Source organism: Lepeophtheirus salmonis, chromosome 1, assembly GCF_016086655.4.
Source record: "Lepeophtheirus salmonis chromosome 1, UVic_Lsal_1.4, whole genome shotgun sequence".
NCBI classification, from domain to species: Eukaryota; Metazoa; Arthropoda; class Copepoda; order Siphonostomatoida; family Caligidae; genus Lepeophtheirus; species Lepeophtheirus salmonis.
The window spans coordinates 38,435,541-38,451,843 of record NC_052131.2 but is presented as its reverse complement, the minus strand read 5'-3'; the positions used below and the strand labels follow the sequence as shown (position 1 = coordinate 38,451,843).

Sequence of the window (16,303 nt, the reverse complement as noted above, 5' to 3'; positions counted from 1 at the left end):
TATTAATTGTGTAGAAAATTCAATGCTACTGAATACAAATTTCCCATTTATTTGATATTTATAACAGTATTTTGAGTATTCCAATAAATTATAATCTATTATGTTGGTGAATTAATCGAGTATATGATGTACAGAGTAATATTGGGATTTGTAGTTGAAATGACAAGGAATAATTTTTTTAAGTTACAAAAATATATTAGAATAAAAATTTGTGAAAATGAACCAAATTTCACAATCAATACTAGATCGACAATGCTATCCCTTTTTCAGTAGTATTATGAATCTGCAAGTACAACATATAGTTACATTCTAAAATAACTTTGTCAAAGGGCACATTCGTTATTTTAGTTTGTTCATCCACCCAAAAGTTGTATTTCATGTGTGAATGTTGATTTTAAGAATGCAAAGAAACGAATATCCAACAAATAAGTTGATGAACTAAAGTTTATATAATTATTTATAAAAAATTCAAAATGAACTCTCAGAGCACGTCCCTGAACTTATATATTGAACCCCGAGGATGTAGAAGTTTCCTCGTACCTTCAAGGGAGCATCTGTTGTTTAAACTCTTTAATTAATTAGATGTGATGAAAATGAGGAATATGAAAAGACATCACTACGGAATAAAAATTGACTCTTGAGACAGGGGAAAACCGGTTCATGTACATACATTTTTTTTATTATTATTATCGTCATAAAACTTAATATTAACTTAAGTAAGTAATGAGCCCAAGAGTGTATATACATTTCAGAGTCATACCGTCTTTCAAAGAATCAAGTACACACAAAAAAAAAAAAGAAGTATGAAGTTAAATCTTCGAATAAGTGTGAATTTTTCCCTATTGGTGTTGTTCATTACTCTTGAACGAAGGGTGGAAGGAGGCTCCAATTGTATACCTCTAACGGAGTGTTCACCACTAAAATATTTCCTTAAACATAGAGGAAGCCGCATAAAATACGATAGATTCCGGATAAATAATATCCTTTGGAAAAAAAGATGTGGATTTGATCCATATCAAAATACTCCCAAGGTAAATTGTCCCGATAAAGAATATCCAGTCCGGGAAACGAATCCCGTGCAAGCAAAGTCCAGTGGAGTCATCAATGGTAAAATAACGAGGGATGTGTGCATGGGATCGCTTCGTATTCATCACAATCACGTTAGAGATGGGTAAGAACATAGATTTTTCTCAGTTAGTAAAATAATACACCATTTTGAAAATGGTTGGAAAATAAACTAAGACAGAATTTAAATTAATTAAACCCTTCCTTTCAGATCAGACATTAAAATCAATGTACTAAGTGGTAGAAAGTATTATGACCTAATAAAATATTTGAAATATAGGGAAGTTTTTCGAATAGAAGTGATAGGAAATTGTTGCTGGAAAATTAACGAAAGAACAAGACATCGGGGAAAAACTCAACTTCTTCACGGAGGTTTTGATGATGAACCAGACATACAACCCAAATCCGTTCAAGTATTCATGTGCCAATACTTGTAATCCCCATCACAAATGTAACACCAATTACAAAAGAGAAATTTTATTGTCCTAATTTATTGAATTATATGTAAATCTAAATATATATATATATATTTGTAGAACTTGTCAAAATATTATAGGCATAATATTACTAACAAACTCATATTTTATGAGAAAAAGAGGTTTGATCCAAATTATGCAATACAATTCAGGGCAATTTTACTTACAATCACAATGATTAAAAATCATTCATAAATTTCAAGAGTACAAAAAATTTTGAGTTTTATTGATTATATCCCCTCTATGACTGCATAGCGAACAATCGAACCAGGCCCTCTGATTTCCTTTATCTTATGAAAATGTCTTAGAATTGAAAAAATAGATTTCCTAGAAGAATCTGTTTTGAAGGAGGGAAGTGCTTTGATATCATCCATAACAAGGAAACAAAGACCTTTCGTTTCTTTCGTCTCAAGTTTTTTCATTTCCTAATTATAAGACATAATTAATATATTTATCCGTTCGTTGAAGAAACGATTTATATATTACCTGGTACTTTGTTTTAGTCTTGAAGTTTGCATTTGGATTAAAACCTTGATTGAAGAACGTGTATTTGGTTTTCAAAACAGAGTTAAACTCTTCTAGTGCCTGATTTAATGAATTGTAATTGAGTCTTCCTTTCATGTAAGCAGGTATAGAATCAAATTCGGGTAGTTTAAATTGGATCAATGAGGGAATGGTAAGATTTTTGTTCTTCTTTAATGGGAGTTTGGAAGGTTGATGAGATTGAGTATTATTTGATATGTTTTTATTCTCATTATTATTATTGATAGTTTTTAATGGATTTGATGCGACGTTTTCGGATGTAAGCGTATCTGGAATTACGATGGAATAAATTAGGATATAATTATAAAGACGCATTCAATAAAATATATTTTTTATGACATTTTTAAGTATGAACATCAAAGTGTTCCGTTTTTGGAGCAAAACTATAATCGTTTCTGTTGAAAGACATTAAAAAACGCAATTTGAGAAATTTTAGGTCCATGTGTCATTTTTAAGACGAAATAATAGGTACTTTTGGGTCGAAAGTGACCATTTTCAGACACCTTGAACCACCTATATTTTAAATATATCAGGCAAATATTTTTGTTAAAGTTTTAATCTACCAAAAAAAAAAAAAAAAAAAAAAAAAAAAAAGCAACCGTCTACAAGAATTGATGGTGTCGGAGATGTTTTCAAAGCAAACATCTTCTATTGGATCAAATTCTCAAAAAATTGCTAATTTAAAAACAGTTATAAATATAAATTTAGCGTCATTTTAAACAAATATACATTTTATATACTTTAAACGCTTAAAAATAATCCCAATGCAAAAATAAGATTACAATATTCGACCCATAATTAGTTGTAAAATTGAAGTTACAAGTTGTCTCAAAATCACATATTTTTCCTCAAAATACCAGTAATTTTGAGATTTAATTCCCAATACTGTACCAAAAATGGAATGAAGGATTTAAAATATGGCACATAGAGTTTTATTAGTACCCTTTACTAACAAAAAAGACTAAATATAATGCAATGCAGATATTAAGAAGTGTTTCCCCCAAGAAATTAAACAATGTAATGTTCAACTTTTCCAAGAAGAACAAAGGACTTTTTGGACATGAACGTTAGGGTGGATCGTTTAAGGTTGTTGTTTTTTTTAAATAAATGAATTTTGACCAGTTAAAAAAACCTGTTACGTGAAAAAATATGACTAAAGAAGACATTTCAGATGAGTCCAATAAAATTTAGATTTTCCACAATTGAATTGAATATTTAAAAATATTATTTTGATGATTATTTCAGTGATATATATTTTACATCTATAACTAAAAAATTTAAGTTAATATTTTTCATGAGCAATCATAATAAGTTCGACAAGGAAATTATTATAAAAAAACTATTAATATTGACTTTACATTGTCATCTGTTTCGAAATTGATTTATTTATTTTAATCTTATGAATAATATATACGAGAAAATCATAGGGAGAATTTCTTCATATTTATTCCTCAATTGCTTTGTTTGTAGTACCTCCAAATACTCTCCAATTGGACTGAAACTTCGAGCGAGTTTTTATAAATATGTGGCTCGTCAGCAAAAAAGTGAGCTTTAATACTTTTACTTTAAAATTACGTATGGATTAAATTTTTTATTCTTCCACGAATTATCGTCAATTTCTATTTAAAAATTATTCTAAGGACGCCACAAATTGCTCTTCTAGTAGCCAAGATGCAATCGTCACAATAAAAAAATATAAGTCCCACAAATCAAATATAGGTTTTAAAATATAGCTAAAATTCTTGGGTATCTTAACTCATCCCGGAATTTTGAATACAAGCCCTTTAATTGACTTAAATGTGTCCTTGAACTACTAGGCTGCATGCATATATGAAGTTTAAAAAAGACGGGAACTATTTTTGAGGTACGCGGCCATTTCATAATTAAAAAATAGAGCCACTCTAATGAACATTGATCTCATCCTTTCATTTCGTTATTACTAATGAGTAATTATAACTACGAAAGGTTACTAAAAAAATATTTTTGGAAATGAAACAAAAGTCCACCTTTGGACTTGATCATGGCCTGAGGCAATAAAGTGATCAACTCCTTTTGTAGATTCCTGAGTACATGAAACTTTTCACTCCATGTTCTGGACTCTTTGACCAAATCCTCATGACGAAACTTTAACCGCTCAAATTTTTCCGACTTTATCTCTATTTTTGCGGCTATAAAAGCCGTTGAATCCACACAGGCCAGAGTGTCTTCCAAAACACCTGAGGACATCCATTTAAATCCTTCCTCAATCGTGTCCAATCGTCCTTCTAAATGATTCGTAATTTCTTCCATCCTTAATGTTGTGTTGCGTTGATCAGAACTTTTACTTATTCCATTTCTGTTATTATTAATTTGAAAAAAAGGGAAATATTATAGCTATCAAGGCTACCAGACGTATTTCTACCTTCTTTTGTTTAGCCTGCCCAGGGAACATCGAAACTGAAATGAATTTAGAACGCGTTCTTTTTTTTAGTTTGACGAGAGTGCAAAAGAGTTTTCCGCCATTAAAAAAATGGAAACTTTTAACATCTCATATCTTAGCCTTTTTTTTAAATATTAAATTAAACAACTATTTAATATGAACATTATTGTTAATTAAACCCAATTTTTATAATGAAACACATATGTTATGTACAATATAATACTATTATACAGTATGTAACCAAGCCTATTTCTGCAAATGAGAGAGAACAAATCAATTTTCTATCGAACAAACATGGCTTCAAAAATCATTATACAGTAATTTCCATCCACTCAGCACTTTTTTCAAAGAAAATGTAACTATATTATTGAATATCTATGTCAAAATGTTTGTTTCTGAAGCGAGCAGCCGACTTCATTCATATAAAAACATGAAAAAGTGTTTTTAAAAAATCTACGACTGCTAATGTTTATCAAAAAAAATTAGATTTGATTATGAATTAGCTCCATTTTATGTTCAATATGTTACAATTTACAGTATTAACTTTAGAATGAGGAGAACTCTTTTGCACTTCAGTCTAAATATATATAACATATACGCCAAAATAAAATATAATTCCATATTCATTTATGTGTTCCCTGGCTACACAAGATACTAGATAAATAAACGTTTTAAAAGTCCATTTTAACTTTTATTAGATCCATTATATGTTATTTATGATTTTGAAGACTATCTTAAGTGATTTTGAAGACTATCTTAAGATGACTTCTTTTCCAGCGAATGGTGCTATAAAACAAAAGAACAGATTGAAAAAACAAAATCAAACTTGGTGAAAGATTAAAAAAATTATCTACATTAAATATAAATGACTTAAAATTGGTTTTTCCAATTTAAGAATATATCCATGCAGTATTTCTCCATAACACTTTTAAACTTCCGTGCACGCCTCCTTCAAGATTTTTCATCTCTGTAAATCGGCATTTTGTAACATATCTAGTCATAGTCAAACATAATTGTTTGGCCAAAACACAATATTGTGGCTTATTATATATGTGGCTCTTTATTGATAGGCTATAACATTTTTTAAAAAATCATTTCAAAATTTCGATATGGATGTTTTTAGCCTTAGCCCTCTGAAAACTATACATCCGTCATAAAGAAACTGAGATCATTTGCGTGCAAGGCGCGCTTCAAAATATTGAAGCTGATGTATAAATTAGATTTTAAAAGTAATAGCTTATATATATTTTTTTTTTGGTGAAAGGGGCTTTTAAGAATTTTTTTAAAGTACTTTTTGGAAGCGGGGGGCAGCTTCCCCCTTGCCCTCACTTTCGGCGCCTATGAGTCTAGAATATTTATTACATATTTTAACATGTCTAGTGATAGGTAGGAGTTTTGTACATTTAAATTTATAAAACATTGTAAAATATTTCCCAAGTAAAATAGTTTTAGTTCGTCTTGGTAGGTACTAATGTAAAGAAAGGCAGAATGACTTGCTTTTCAATATATTTTATATTTTTAGTTTACAACTTCCATTATTTGATCTCTATATCTTGTCGTGGTATAACATTCTGACAAGAAATCTTTCAAAAAAAACCTGTTTTACTATGGTAAAAGATACAAGGAAACAAGGTTAATAAAAAATATTTCTATGAACCTTGCAAGGTAGGATCTTCCCAATTCTTTTGTTAAGCATGCTACTGCATATTTTATAAGATCTGTTTAGAATTGTGAGTGGCCTTAGGTTTTGAACATATCTTGGATCTTTACCATTTTAGGAATTAATGTAAGAGTTCCAAGTGTAATGCGTTTATCAAAAAAACGTGGCGATATTGTTTCACTATATACTTTTTTAACAACAGACTTAATAAAGAACAATATTCAGGGCGATCCAAAAATTCGGGTACTTGATATTTACCCAAATATTTACGTCTAAAGGCCCGAACCCACCCAAATCTGGGAAAATTAAACTTGTTTCTATCTTTAATGTTACTCTGAACGTTCATATTAAATATAACTATTTTCATTACTCCTGCAATATATGTCTACATATTATACATATAATATAATCAATAAAAAATTATCCAACTTTTTGTCTAAGCAATCTATTTAAAGTAATTTAACAAATTATAAAAGTTTTCTTTTCTTTTAAGAGTTGAGTTTTCTTCTTTTAAATTATGCAGGTGAGCTCATCATGCTGATGATTATATACTATACTTTCATATCTATTGTTCTTCGCCAGAAAAGTAGAATAATTCTTTTTGTCATGAAATCCCTTAAAATGAATATTTGCTTATTTACCTTTTTTTAAAACGAAAGTTCTCAAAAAAACTGCTTATAAAAAATAAACCGCTTCAGTACTCAACATAGGGAACATTCACAAACCATGTGGGTAATTAGAAGGTGGGAAGGCCAGGGCCGTCCGCAGGATTATAGCATATAGGGGAGAGTAAGGATACATGTTACGGAATAGACATGTTACTCTGCCAATAACTTTAAAATGTAAAGTTATCTAACCCCCATGTTCTTATACAATTGAATTTCTTCCTTTGTTTATCAAATCAACATAAAACCTGGGTTACCTAATGCTTACAGTTAAAGAGAATTTCGACATTGAAATTTTTGTCACAACAAGTAAACATTTTAGGTAAGGATTTGATGAGATATATTTCAATTAAAAACATGAGATTTTTATTTTATTTTATTAAATATCAGTCCAGCATGTTGTTCAATTAATTAGCATTCTTCAATATTCAGTTCACCTCATCTATTCTGACTCCAACACTATGAAGGAGACTTGTTACATCCCATTTTTATTATATATACTTGTATCGTATATATTATATTTAATTATGTTTTGTTTTTTGTGTAATTTCATGTTATACTTTAATTATCAATCACAGTAAATAGTAATAAAATATTCTTTTTTTAAATTTGATTATTAACTATGCTCCATTTCTGTAAATGTTTTATTTGTTTATCTTAAATATGCAATTATAAGTATTTACTTGATGCTGACAAACTTTGAATAAAAAGTGAAATAAATGCTTGAATATAACAAACGGCAGTTTTTACATGTTTCCTCCTGTTGTAACATGTCCAATCTTTCCCTGTACCATGTCTCCTTACTTTTGTTTAGTTTTGAAAACACCAATAAATGCCTATTAATTATTGAACTACATCAAAAATACTTTGGAATTACTTGTCCTATCTAACTACCTATATAATGTTGCCCGGTAGTTGAATTATCTTTTAAATTGTGAAACTTGAGACAGTTTAAAAAAATAAAGGATTTTTTGTAATATGTACATCATCATTCTTATACATATGTATATATTTTTTTGAGGGGAAGGGGGAGGGATGTTTGGTTTTTGAATTTTTGAGAGAAAAAAACATAGGTAAAAAAAATTCAAAAATCCATAGCTGTTTACAAAAAATTAAATTTCTTGGAAAAAAATACAATTGTTAAATTTGTAGGAAAAAATCTCAAAAATCTATAGTTATTAGAAAAAAAAAAAATTTCAAATATAAAATTTTTGTCAAAAAGCTGTTCACAAAAAATAAAAAAATTTGGAAATGTTTAATTTACATATTACATTTTTCTATTTTTTTTTAAATTTCAGATATTCAGAAAAAATTCAATATATTGGGGAAAAAATTGACAAATAACATTTTTTGGAAAAAAAATTGAAGATTTTCTTTTTAAATTTTTAATATTTTTGGGGAAGCTACAGCCCACCCCCGCAGACACCCCTTTATGCATACAGGGTTGAGCAGCAAAAGGTAAACTCGAGAGAATCCAGGCCTTCATGACCTCTGTCGGAAGGTAGCCTGGGGTCCTCGTGTATGATTAGTAGACATGGGATTTTTGAGCAAAATGAGCCAAAAAGAGCACTAATATTTTGAAGAATGAACACTCAAAATATCAAAATTGAGCAATTTGTATTTACAGAAAAGGGTATTCTGTATAAGTTTACCCGCACGTCATATTTTTTCTTTCTATCTCGAAATTGGAGACAGCGACAGAGGATAGTTGAAATTCAATTATCGCAACCTTTTAATAATAAGGAAATAACTTTGGTACGTCAAAACGCAAAGATCTCCCAAATATCAAATTTTCTCCAACTACTAATGTAGACGTTAAACTGTCTTTTAGCATTTTAAAACTACCATTACTGATCCAAGGGGAAAAAATAAAAGAATAAAATCTTGATTTGTGTATTTAATGCAACAAAATTTAACAATAAATTATGATTAATATAAAACAACACTAATCACTTTAAATAATACTTACACAACTGTATTTTTGTTTAAATACAAATTGCTTAATTTTGATATTTTGGGTGCTCATTTTTCAAAATTTAAGAGCTATTTTTTTAGTCATTTTGACTGCAAAAAATTGCTCAAAAATCCTAATTCTATACATAACTCAATTTTAGAGTGATATTCTCTGCCCTACCGAGTGCCCATTCTAGTCTATTTCCATCCAACTTCCTCCAATAAACAAAAAACATCCTATGTCCTGGTTTATTTCCATCTTCCCTTGTCACAGCTCCTTGTAGCTGATCCAATGGAACATTATGACAGCAACACTGCTCTTCTTTTGGCAGGATGACCACGTTAATTTTCATTATTTTACGAGGGGCGTTTGAATAGTCCGTGTAAAGACCAAGAAATGGGACTACTGGCGGATATCGAGGTTATGTCCAGTTAGTAGCATCTCTTGGAAAAACACACACCAACTTTCAGTCAGATCCATCCATTTCTTTCTGTTAGGCACTTCTTTGAATCAAGGAATCGCCCAGAAAGATTATGGGGATTTTCTTTTGGATTCGTAAGAAATAATCCTCATTGACTATTTTGAAAAGGGTAAATTTATCATAAGTAGATTATTATTTATCTTTATTTGACCTTTTGAAAACCGAGCTGGGAAAAAAAAGGAAGACAATGCATCAGCTCAAACACCTCCGCAGTTATGGTTGCAAAATTAATGGAAATAGGGTTCCAACTCGAGATGCCCACAGCACTAGCAATCTCATGTACAGTTCAGCGTCACTTGTACCCATATGGCCACTACGAAATTTTTTGAACCCACTTATAAACTGTTCTAATAGAAGGTGTAGAGTCCCCATAATGTTTATCAAGCTTCTTTTTAATCTTGTGAAGCGTTTTGCCTTTCATAAATCAACACATGAATTTTTTTTCGTCTATCTTTTGAAACTCCCTCCAATTCATCGATTCAAACGACCCTCGTAATATACGGGTCGAAAGTCTTATTTTCATCATTTACATTATCCTACTCTAGACAAAATGATAAACCTGAAAGATATGGATATTGTACGATCCACAGTGCAAGGGCTTTTTAATGCTCTTAAGAAGAGGATATAGCGATAATAACTTGAGTTCATTAATCGTTTATATGTATACTATTGTTATTGTTCTATGACGTGTGGCCCCTTTCCTCACCTGCCCCAAACTGTGTAGATAGGTATATAAAAATATACTCAACATGGATATATATATTTCATTTAACCCTCTGCGACCCCCTAAACGATGAAGACCAAAAAAACAAAAATGCTAATTTATCATCAAAACTATTTTACTCCTCATCACATTAACATTATATTACAACGGGGGGAACATTAAAAAATAATGTTGAGAGCTTATTTGATGATGCTGATAAGGAACGAAGGAGTCACGAAATGAAAAGTTCTTCTCATGATCATCGATATTCATATTATATTATTTTATATAGTCAGGGAAGGGAGGAAAAAGTAGTTAAATAATTATTATTGTGTCACTTGTCTAAAAGAAACGAATAAAACACTTGAGTACATTTTGATTTGACAGAAAATATTTCATTAATTTGAGTTATATGAATTAGCATGTCTCATAATAATTCTTAGATTGCAAAAAAAAAAAAAAAAAAATATTACAATTAAATAAGACAGAGGGGTCCACATGGGGTGGGCTGGAGGTGCTGAATTTTTGCTTTTTACTAAACAATTTTTCGCCATTCAGACAAATTATACAGTAGAGCAAAGAGTAAAAAATTTGAAAAAATTTTCATAAATTTAATATTTGATTTTTTTTTCCATAAAATTTAATTTTTGTAAATAGCTGTGAATTTTTGAAATTTTTTCCAAAAAATATAATATTGGATGTTTAATTTTTGATTTTTTTTCCAAAAAATTGAATTTTTCATATATTCTTTCTATACAATTTAATATTCTGTAAATCACTATGAATTTTTGAAATTTTTTTCCGAAAAAATTTAATTTTAATTTTCTGTGAATAACGATGGATTTTGACGTTTTTTTAAAAACTGTTTAATTATTGAAATCTTTTATTCCTGATTATTAAATTTGGTATGGATAAATTTGAAATTTTGAAATTTTTTTCCAAAAATTTTAATTTTCTGTAAATAGATATGGATTTTTAAATTTTTTTTTTTTTTTTTTTTCAAGAAAAATCCAAAAACCAAGGGGACTCCCCTGTAAGTCAATTCCTTCCTGAAATTTGTTCTAAAGATCTAACACGGCAGATGTTATGGCCCCTCATCGCCTCTAAAGTGTTCCACCCCTAAAAATACTTGGTACTGTTATGACATTGGACGAGAGAGTCACTTAATTTAGAACCAAAGGGAAATCAAAATAGAATAAGAAGCAGAGTATGAAGCTAAACAACTCTAATTTAAAGAAATATCCCACTAGAATATAGAAAACGATTATTTCAGCAAAAGTTATCCAGCTTTTGTAGGTCACTCCCTTCTCTAAGAATTTTTTTATAAGGATGGTAGAGGATTCTTGTTTCCAACTGAGCCATCCAGAATAATAAGATGGAAGAAGATAACAGCTCCCAAAGGTTAGATTGATTTCCTTCAAAGACTTTTGGAAGGTCATGACATTCAATTGGTTCAGGATATTAATAGAAAAGGATTTTTCAAGAAAAACTGAAGAACAAAATAGGTTGTACGATTGAAAAAATGGAAGGTAAAAATCCAATCCAAATAATTGACATTTCGAGGGAAATATGTCCCTTTTGGAAGACGAACTCTGAAGTAAACTGAGAGATGGCAATTAAATATGCCTTACAAAAATGTCTATTAAGAATAAAATTGATTTTGGGGAAGAAGTCTTTAATGGCATATCAAATTTTTATCTTAGTGAAAAACTGGAGAGGCAGATAATTATGGCGAAGGAAAATATATTCATAAAAAGAGAATATGGACGTAGAAAATGTTTTTATTTTATCAGAAGAATACAAAATAGATAGTTGTGACAAATTTGGTTGGAAAAGTATAATAAGACGGTATTTTTTTGGGCAGATAGATAGGAAAATTGCAAGAGAAGATATGAAAATCATAGCTACACTGGGGAGTGGTTGGTTAGATGGATTTCTCTCAATACTGGCTCAAGTACAGGATCTTAGAAGTATACATGGAAGGGAGATTCTTTTTCTGCAAAAGGGAACTAGAAGACCATATTTTTATATATCCAAAACATGTAGCGAGATGTAAAATATGGGATATTTGAACAAGAAACTTTTTATATATGCCGGGCCAGAAAGGGAATTCATTAATTTTCTCAACACTAAATTGCAGAATATTTCATATAAGTTTAAATTTATATAAAAACCTATAGCCAGCTAGTTTCATTTTAACCCTTAAGAAAATAATAATTGTGTTGTGGAATTGTAATAAAAATTTGAAGTAAGTGAAATAATGTGGTAGTACCCGCGTACAAAAATTAACTATTATATTTGGACAGATAGGATATTTTACTGCAATTCTTCTACTTTTACGTTCCTAATAGTTTATCAAAAATAAAATTAATATTCAAAATTTAGCCATTTAATAGGCATTTTTAGTATCCGGATATTTGAATTAATTCTAATATCACTATTTATGATTGGCATCAGGTAGTATTAAAGACAGGTGTTGAGACTTTATTAATTAAAGTTTTAAAGTCATGTGATAAAAGTATCTTCAATATTTGACATAAATTTGTCCATTTTATTTAAATAAATTTCAGCTATGAGCCTTCAAGATGGTGTCACCTTCAAATATGGTGCAAATTGCGGCACCAAAGACGACGCTGTATATACTGTGTGGTCCATTGAAATCTGAACACTTACTAATTCAATAATTTATGAACGTTGAGCGATTGAACTTAATTCATCCTTGATATTTATAAAGCATATACAATTAGTTACAAAACAAAACTAACCTGAGCTATCTATCATCCTTGACGAATTTTTATTCGCACACTCCAAGCAGTTGGGCGTCTCAAGAATCACGGTCTATGCCGTTAGCAAGTCTGAAACTTTGGAGAGGAAGAAAGGCTCTTTCCAAAAGTTCAGACTAGACTAGAGGAGTTAAAAAATAGCCAAGGTCGATCTCCTCAAGTCTATAAAGGCTCATGCAAGAAATTTCAGGGTTTCACACCAGACTGGCCAGAAAACTATGAAAAAAGTCGGTGGAAAGAGCCTCGTGAGGGTGGAGAAAACCAGCAATGAAAGAAACCCATCTCCTTCGCAAGAAATTAGTCTTGTATGCTCTATTGAACTCTTTTTTAACAGTTTTGGCCCACTACATCCCTGATGCGAATCCTCTCGACTACAACTTTTGGGTGCATGTCGAGGGGAAAGCCTGCAGAGCCCTCAAATCCAATGTAAGGCAGCACTGGGACGCCATGGCAGAGGAATACATCTGCAGCGGATCCCAGGCCTTCTGCCTCCACCTGGAAGCCATCCTTCTCGCTAAGGGTGGCTACATTAATTATTAAGAGAGTTCAGACACACATCTATTTATAGTATTACTTTTGTTAAAATTATATTCTTAATTAATAAATTATATTTTGTAGAAGTTTAAATTCAAAGTTTTCAGATTTTGATGGACCACTCGGTAGAACGATTTTTATTTATACGATTAGTTAAAATATTATTTTGCATTTGTATCATTCTTTAATTTCATTTTAACCCTTAAGAAAATGATTTATGATGAGATATAAGATATTAAGATTACAATTTGATATTTCATTAAAGACTTCTCCCACAACAAATTTTACTCTCAAGTTTAATTTGTGTTTTCTATGTATCCTGAGATATTTGTCCTACATAAAATCGGACATTTCACGAATTTATAAAAAATTATCTGGTAAAATCAGTTGGTAGATAGTCAATTTCTCCAAACTATAAAACTATCATTTAATAACGCTTGAGAATGGTTCACAACTGAACAATAGCTAATTATAATTCAACCTATCAAAGTTCAGGCCACTGATTATTGGAAAATAAGAAAAAACATCGACAGCTTACAACAAAGTAAAGACTTAATTTTTGAATTATTGAAGTAAGGCGATTCAATCATGAATACAGGAACGGGCAGAAGTATCGGGTCGCTTGCATCATAGACGATGCACCTCTCATATTTTGTGACTTTTATTATTGCCTTAGCATCATTGCTGGCCTCAAACAATTATGCAATAACTTTACGTATGTCCTCTTGATGCTTCATGGTGAAAATGATCAGATAAAGTATAAAATCAAAAGTTATTGACTATAGAAAGTACTTTCAGGTAAAGCAAGAGTTCATGCAAAATAGATGAAAAAGCACGTTCAATTTAGAGAAGTAATAAGTACATATAAATCTTACAAATATCAGAAAAGGAGCACTATATATCTAGTGATAAAAATAGTGTATATTTCTTATATCGCCCGTATTTTTGGAATTGCAAATCAGAAGAATGAATTGCCTTTTCCTCAGGTGTTATCATCATTATTTAACTCTTGACTATTGAACATCCTTTTCTACATACTAAATTCAAATATATTCAAACCCGGATTGAACATTCGTGTGTCCTCATAAAAGACAGAGTGTAACCCTGAGGATTTGTTAGGGAGTTATAATTGTAAGTCCTTTTTGGACTCGGAGTGGAATGTGGGATTGACATTGGAATAGTTCTAGCAATTGTCCTTGTTTATTTTCTCCCCTCCTCCCTCGTTACAGCTGCTATTAGCTGATCTAATGAAACGTTATGACAACTAAGCTGCTCCCCATCAAAACATTCTTCAAATTGTCAGGGTTACCATGTTGATTTTTGCTTTCTTTTTTTTAACACGCCCAAAAATATACACGATTTTCATAGCTAACTATACATCTGCTATCGAGTGCGTTGAATGTAGATGGTTATCCCTGGTGCGGTTGAAAAAATGACGACTGATATATTTAAGTATCTTGGACGCATACTAGTTGCAAGTAGGTGAGAACTTGTATGACAATATTAAACATTTATATAGTATTAATATTTATTATTCTTGTACAAACTATAATTACCTGCGAGTATTTTTTTTTTTTTTAAGTGACTCAAACTACGAATCAAAATGTAAAATCAACCAACTTTCTGTTTCCCTCTCTTCTGACTTCCCAATGGTTTAAATAAAAGACCAATCAATTCATTCTAAATACATAGTTAACAATAACCACAAAATACATTGCACTTATATACTAAGTAATTATAAGAAATTTAACAAAATGAGAAAATAGGAATTTGCAAGAGTTTTGGGAGTTGAAACAGGTGTTTTTGTTTCTTTTCTTTTGTTTCTTTCAACAAGTTTTGTTTTGCTATTTGTGAAAGAAGTTCGTGATGAATTTAAAAGAGCAAAATGACTACTACATTTCTATTGGGGGGTATTTCAAATATGCGTAATACCAAAGTCATAAACCACTTCTTAGCTTGAGTAGATTCCTTGTTTGATTAATATATTTTTGTATGATACCACTGTTGACGTCACTTTATCATTTTCCCCTCATGGTGTATACAACTTTTCTTCACTTTGTAGAATTTCCCTTGTTAACTTAGTTAAAAGGGTGCATTCATGAAGGCTGTGTAGTTAGTTTTGAAGTAATATTCAAGTATAGTCGACACCCCTTGCAGACAAAAAAGTTATTGCGTAGACAACTATTATTGGACAAATATCGTTCACATGGTATTCGTTTGTTAAGTGGTTTATAGATTTGAATAGAACAAAGTACATGAAAAAGAAATGATTGATAGTGATGTAAATCGTGAGTATTTTTGAGCTGGCCCGTTTTTTTGGAATGCGTAATCTTAATAAGGAATTTTCTTTTCCTCAGCTGTTGTCATTATTATTATTATTATACTCTTGAGTAGTGAAATTCCATTTCCACTGCATTCAATTATATTCAAAACTTGATTGAACATTCGTATGTGCTCATAAAAAAACGGAGAGTTTTCTTGAGGATTTATTGCACAGTGAAAATTGTAAGTCCTTGTTGGACACAGAGTAGAATTGAGGATCCACATGGGGATCATTCCTTCCTATTTCCTTGTTGATTTCCTTCTTTCTCTCCTCTCTTGTCACTACTGATCTGATGAAACGTCATGACAGCTAAGATGCTCTACTCTAAAATATTATCGGTCCGATTTTGCTTACCGCTCAACGGTCCTAAGCACCGATTTGTCGAGCCTTCAGTTCTAGCTATCTCTTTATTTTCTTTACTTATAGCTGGGATTAAAGAATATAAAACAAAAACAAAAAATGATAGCTTGAACGTTTATTAAAAAGTTCTAGCCACACATGTCCAACTTCAAACTTTATGTATCTTTTTTTAGGGCAATCCATCACTACTTGCAGCATATACATCTCTTTTAACTCTTTAAAATGAACTTTATATATCCAGTTACTTGAATTATTGAAAGGAAATTAGATAAAAAACGTTCTAAAGTCCAATAAAATCTCAAGTCAAGTCTATATTAGTCTTTAAAGTACGAACTCG

General features: G+C 30.5%; 1 protein-coding gene and 1 long non-coding RNA gene across 2 annotated transcripts; one reads left to right on the top strand and one right to left on the bottom strand.

Annotated features, from left to right (window-relative positions):
* Positions 1-722: 722 nt before the first annotated feature.
* On the top strand, positions 723-1,603 carry LOC121118169 (uncharacterized). The gene is made up of 2 exons (XR_011782883.1): positions 723-1,171; positions 1,277-1,603. It is a non-coding gene; the product is annotated as an uncharacterized lncRNA (long non-coding RNA).
* On the bottom strand, positions 1,527-4,515 carry LOC121118159 (uncharacterized). The gene is made up of 4 exons (XM_040712713.2): positions 4,486-4,515; positions 4,091-4,419; positions 2,028-2,353; positions 1,527-1,966 (listed from the first exon to the last, which is right to left on the bottom strand). The coding sequence occupies exons 2-4, from the start codon at positions 4,371-4,373 to the stop codon at positions 1,772-1,774; spliced, it is 804 nt and encodes a 267-aa protein (XP_040568647.1). The 5' UTR covers positions 4,374-4,419; positions 4,486-4,515; the 3' UTR covers positions 1,527-1,771.
* Positions 4,516-16,303: the final 11,788 nt, after the last annotated feature.